The sequence below is a fragment of the Rhincodon typus genome, chromosome 42, assembly GCF_021869965.1.
Source record: "Rhincodon typus isolate 14 chromosome 42, sRhiTyp1.1, whole genome shotgun sequence".
In the NCBI taxonomy this organism is placed as follows: domain Eukaryota; kingdom Metazoa; phylum Chordata; class Chondrichthyes; order Orectolobiformes; family Rhincodontidae; genus Rhincodon; species Rhincodon typus.
The window spans coordinates 5,480,622-5,486,667 of record NC_063373.1 but is presented as its reverse complement, the minus strand read 5'-3'; the positions used below and the strand labels follow the sequence as shown (position 1 = coordinate 5,486,667).

The following is a 6,046-nucleotide window of genomic DNA, read 5'->3' as shown; positions in this document are numbered from 1 at the left end:
CAGAAAGATTTACCAGTATTTTGCTGGGAATTCAGGGTTTGAGTTATAAGGACAGGCTGGATAGGATGGGACTTTTTTCACTGCAACATAGGAGGTTTGAGAGGTGACATTATTAGAGGCTTATAAAATCATGAGGGCTATAGATAGGGTTAATGGTAGGTATCTTTCCCGAGGATGTGGTATTTCAAGAGTAGGGGGCACATTTTTAAGGTGAGAGGAGAGAGATTTGAAAAAGACATGAGGCACAATTTTTTTACACAGAGAGTGTTTTGTGAGTGGAATGAACTTGCAGAGGAAGTGGTGGATACGAGCACAGTTGCGACGTTTAAAAGACACTTAGATAAGTACATGAATAATAAAGGTTTGGAGGGATATGGGCCAAGCGCAGGCAGGTGGGATTAGTTTAGTTTGGGATTATGTTCGGCGTGGACTGGTTGGACTAAAGGGTCTGTTCTCTGTCTCTAAGTGTTTAGGTGTGCATTTGCAACGCCAAGGCTTACAAGGCTATGGGATTAGAATACTTAGGTGGTTATTTATGAAGATGGACCAAAGGGGCTCTTTCTGCCCATACTTAGAACCAGAAAAGAAATATGTGAATTTTGATATCTGCATCATTTGATCAATCGTTTAATACCTTGTCCCCATTAATGAAATTGTAATTTGATTAAAACTGATTTTTAAATTCAATAATATTGCTATTCCATGGCGGTGCAGTGACCCACCATTCCCTAGGACAGGGAACCTACTTTATCCAAGCCACACGACGCTCCCTTTCTGCGCAGGCGTCATTTGGTTCTGACATGCGCATTGTGGGCTGTATTATGAGCATGCGCCGTGAGGATGTAGTTCCACTTGGCACATGCGCGGTGTTCGGTGCTGCGGGTCCGGGATTCACACATTTCGGCTCCGTGCCTGGAGAGAGCACAGACGGCTATAGGGAAGTAATGGAGGCGGCGGAGTGGGTGGGGAGGTTTTACGAACGCGCAGTGGAGGCCTCAAACACAGAATAAGCCGCTTCCGGTCCCGTTCTAGCGGCAGAGCGAGCAGCAGCCGCGTGTCCCGCTGCAGCGCCCCCCCACCTCCCCCCGTCCCCCTCGTGGGAGCGAGGCTCCGTGGTCGCCATCTTTGTAGGGGGCAATGGGTGGCAGGGCGCATGCCTGGTTCCACCTGGGCTCCTGGACTGAGAAACGTTGGTTGAATTGGAAAGTTGGAAAATCCCCTCTCCCACCTTTCTCTCTGCTGCTCACCCAGGATGCCCAATTGGACCCAGAACTGGGTCCCTGAAAGGGAATTAGTGAAGCTGTTGGGATTTTTTTCACGAAAAAGATAAAAGAACTGCAGATGCTGTAAATCTGAAACAGAAATTGCTGGATAAGGTCTGCAGATCTAACAGCGCCCGTGAAGAGAAGGCAGGGTTAATGTTTCGGGTCCAGAAACGTTTTTATGACACTCTGGCAGCTTTCACGTGAACCTTTTTCCTTTGCTGGTTTCGGCAAATTGTGAGTCGTTCAGCTCAATTCCACAAGCCGCCTTCATTTTAATTTCCGGGCTCACTCTCATTATTTGTCTTTTCAATTATTTTAAATCAATTTTATAGGGGCTTGGAAAGAGTGGGGATCTCAAACTGTCACTTTAAGATCTGACTGGGTCGCTGAATTTTATCACGACCTGCACATCTTGGGACTTTGAACATGGAAGGGAGAAGTGCCAGCCATGGCGGAGGGAAACCACACGCGTGTCCTGTGTGCGGCCGAGCCTTCAGGTGGTTGTCCAGCCTCTTGAAACACAAGCACAGCCACGCAGGGGAGAAACTGTGGAAGTGTGGGGACGGCCAGGAGGTATTTAGCTACCTGTCCGAGCTGGAAAAACACCAACGAGGTCACAGCAAGGAAAGGCCTTTTGTCTGCTCCACGTGTGGGAAGGGATTCTCTCAGTCGTCCACGCTGCTGACGCACCAGAGGGTACACACCGACGAGAGACCTTTTAAGTGCCCGGACTGTGGGATGTGCTTCAAAATTTCTTGGGAACTGATGCGCCATCAAGGGGTTCACACCAACCAGAAGCCATTCAAGTGCTCTCACTGCGGGGCTGGTTTCAGGCGATCGTCTGACCTCAGGATCCACCAGCGGGTTCACACTGGGGAGAGGCCGTTCCCCTGCTCGGTGTGCGGGAAGGGATTCACTCGCTCGTCCACCCTGCTGACCCACCAGCGGGTCCACACCAAGGAGAGACCTTTCAAATGCCCGGACTGCGGGAAGGGCCACATAACGTCCACCGAGCTGATGTCTCACCAGCGGGTTCACTCCGAGGAGAGGCCGTTCCGGTGCTCTCACTGCGGGAAGGGATTCAGGTGGTCGTCTGAGCTCACTGTCCACCTCCGGGTTCACACCGGGGAGAGGCCGTTCACCTGCTCCGTGTGCGGGAAGAGATTCACTCAGTCGTGCCACCTCGTGACGCACCAGCGGGTCCACACCAACCGGAGACCTTTCGAGTGCCCGCAATGTGGGCAGCGCTTCAAAAGTTCTGGGGATCTGATGTCCCATCGGCACGTCCACACCGACGCGAGGCCTTTCGAGTGCCCAGCCTGCGGGAAGCGCTTCAAAAGTTCCCGGGATCTGATGCGCCACCAGCGCATTCACACCGAGGAGAGACCTTTCAAGTGCTCTCTCTGTGGGCTCGGCTTCAAGTGGTCGTCCGATCTCACGGTCCACCGGCGGGTCCACACCGGGGAGAGGCCGTTCCCCTGCTCCCAGTGCGGGAAGGGGTTCGCCACCAACTCCAACCTGCTGAAACACCGACGGGTCCACACCGGGGAGAGGCCGTTCCTTTGCTCCGTGTGCGGGAAAAGGTTCGCCACCAAATCCAACCTGCTGGCCCACCGGCGGGTCCACACCGGGGAGAGGCTGTTCGCCTGCTCCGAGTGCGGGAAGGAATTCACGACCTTATCCACCCTGCTGACCCACCGGCGGGTTCACACCGGGGAGAGGCCGTTTAGCTGCTCCGTGTGCGGGAGGAGATTCACACAGTCAGGTCATCTGTTCCGACACCAGCAGGTTCACAAGTGACTGCATTGGGGGCTGAATTGTGGCCGTTAATGCCACCGGAATGCAAAGGTCTTCATCGGAGTCTATTTCTGCTAATAACCCCCAGCCCAGATCGAGGCGTTAATACTTGGGATAAAAGTCAAATTGATCAGCCACGTGTTCAGTACACAGATCTTTTTTACCATTTCGTACGCTTGCCTTTATTGGTCAGTGCATCGAGTAGTTGGGAGGGTCATGTTGCGGCTGTAGGTTAGGCCACTATTGGAATACTGTGTTCCCTTCTGGTCTCCCTGCTATAGGAAAGATGTTGTTAAACTTGAAGGGATGCAGAAAAGATGTTGTCGGAGTTGTAGGGTTTGAGCTGTACTGCACGGAAACAGACCCTTCGGTCCAACTTGTCCGTGCCGACCACATATCCTGAATTAATCTAGCCCCGTTTGCCTGCATTTGGCCCATATCGCTCTAAACCCTTCCTATTCATGTACGCGTCCAGGGGAGAGGCTGGAGCTACTTTCTCTGGAGCATTGGAGGCTGAGGGGTGATCTTGTAGAGGTTTATAAAATCATGAGGGGCATGGGTAGGTGAACTCCTGTACTCAATGCTCTGACCAATGCTGTCTCCAACCAAAGTTGTTACCATTTGCCATGCGGCTCACTGTCAAAGGATTTGCCAATTGAAACTCCCCTTGGGGTATTTTTACGACTCTACCACGTAAACAACTTGTATTTCAACAATGGGTTGACTGTTTCACAGCAGCCAGTTTGAGTCTGATTCCACAAATAGCAATGAGATGGGTGGCTGATAAATCCAGCTTTTGTTTTGTTGTTATTGTTGGTCTTAGTTGAAATACCATTGCTGGTTCCAATGTACCAGAGGACAGTGTGAGGTCTCGAGATGGGAGTGGAGCTGATTTAGATGGTGGCTTTGAGGGGAAAATTCAATCACTCTCGGAATAAAACTTCCTGAGTGAGCGAAAAGGACCACAGGAAGCCACCTTAGAAGTAGCTATTTCTTGAGAGTAACCACTTAATTAATATTGTTGCAGTGACAGTAAACTAGCAACAGAGGATTTTTTAGTGGACATCATGTTGTGGCTGTACAGCACATTGGTGAGGCCACTGTTGGAATATTGCATTCAATTCTGGTCTCCCTGGTATAGGAATGATGTTGTGAAACTTGAATGGGTGCAGAAAACAGGTTGCCGGGGTTGGAGTGTTTGAGCTATAGAGTTGTCCTGCACAGAAACAGACCCTTCAGTCCGATGCATCCACGCCGACCAGATATCCTAAATTAATCTAGTCCCATTTGCCAGCATTTAGCCCACATCCCTCTAAACCTTTCCTATTCATGTACCCATCTAGATGCCATTTAAATGTTGCAATTGTACCAGCCTCCACCACTTCCTCTGGCAGCTTAATCCACACACACACCTTCTGCGGGAAAAAGTTGCCCCTTAGGTACCTTTTACAATTTCCCCTGTCACCTTAAACCTATGCCCTCTAGTTTTGGTGGACTCTCCTACCCTGAGAAAAAGACCTCAGCTATTAATCTTATCCATACCTTTCATAATTGGTCCAAAGGGTCTGTTTCCATACTGTACAACTCTATGACTCTATAACTGAAATTTATTGTAATTGAAGTCATTAGGTGAATCAACGGTTAATTAAAAAAAAAGCTTGGTTAAGCTTGTCTAAAAAAAGTCCTTTTAAAAATGTCTGTGACACTACAACTTTGCAAAATGATAAATGTCTGTTAAGTTCATCAATCTCTAACTCCAACAGAGTTGCAATGTATTTGGAATAAAGAATGTGTAGGTTAGTTTTGATAAAAGGCAAGTGGTTTCTGTATTGTGTTTGGATTTCAGACTGGTTGTTCATTGTTTTTGTGAGGGATTTAGAGAAAAACGAGATCAGGGAGAGTCCTTTCAGGGCAGTCACTTAATTCAGAAAGTGGTCACAAAGCAAACCCCCTGGAGTGTTAATGGAAAATTGTTGAGACTGTAGGGTTTAAGACTGGGGGAGTTAAAAATTGAAAGGCATAGGTTTGCTTCAAACTTGAAATAAATCAGATTTGATTTTAAATTTGGAAATATCCAGAGAAGGAAAAAGAAAATTGGGTCAGTTTTGAAGGAGACCTGACAGGGGTCAGAAGCAAATATAATTCCTTTCAAATACAGAAGCACAGGACGGTTTGCAGACAGCACAGTTAAGCTGGTGTGAAGGTTTGCTTGTAAAACTTACTCCAGACCTGGAGTGTTTGATGAGAAATTGCCATGTTATTTAGAGTCTGACAAAATCTAAGCTTTCAGTTTTGTGAATATTTGTGATTCAGTGGACAGAAACAGATAAGTTGATCTTGAAGATTTGATACAGAACAGATATTTCTATGAATCTGAAGCACTGGGAGGTGGTGGTTTTGGGGAATAGATTAGACTTTGTTTCACTGTATGTTTTTAAGATTTTTTGAACTGTGATCCATATTTAGATAATCTGATTTGTTTCATTGTATTCCTTTTTATACAATAAACTTCTGTTTTATTGTTTAAGAAAACCTACAGCCTTGTGCGGTTATGTTTCAGTGAATGACCACTGAGTTAAATAAAAGGAAAAATATGTGATCCATCAAGCAGGACTTTATTCTGGAGTCTGCCTTGTCCAATCATAATTCATAACCAATGTAACTAGCCAGGAAGACAGATAATTCACTAAAAGTTAAATTTTACTTATGTAACTAGCCAGGAAGACAGATAATTCACTAAAAGTTAAATTTTACTTATGTAACTAGCAATGTAACTAGCCAGGAAGATAGATAATTCACGAAAAGTTAAATTTTACTTATTTATCTGTTTGAATATAGTCGTAGAGTTATACAATATGGAAATAGACCCTTCGGTCCAACCAGTCCATGCCGAACATAATGTCAAACTAAACTAGTCCCACCTGTCTGCTCCTGGTCCATATCCCCCCAAACTTTTCCTATTCATGTACTTATCCAAATGTCTT

The 6,046-nt window shown here is 46.8% G+C and overlaps 1 protein-coding gene across 1 annotated transcript; it reads left to right on the top strand.

Annotated features, from left to right (window-relative positions):
- Positions 1-874: 874 nt before the first annotated feature.
- LOC109924343 (zinc finger protein 229-like) lies at positions 875-5,643 on the top strand. The gene is made up of 2 exons (XM_048619035.1): positions 875-1,499; positions 1,598-5,643. The coding sequence occupies exon 2, from the start codon at positions 1,692-1,694 to the stop codon at positions 3,063-3,065; it is 1,374 nt and encodes a 457-aa protein (XP_048474992.1). The 5' UTR covers positions 875-1,499; positions 1,598-1,691; the 3' UTR covers positions 3,066-5,643.
- Positions 5,644-6,046: the final 403 nt, after the last annotated feature.

What these genes read in the sequence shown, in the direction of transcription:
- LOC109924343 (XM_048619035.1), top strand. Translation starts at nt 1,692, where the DNA reads ATGGAAGGGAGAAGTGCCAGCCATGGCGGAGGGAAACCACACGCGTGT.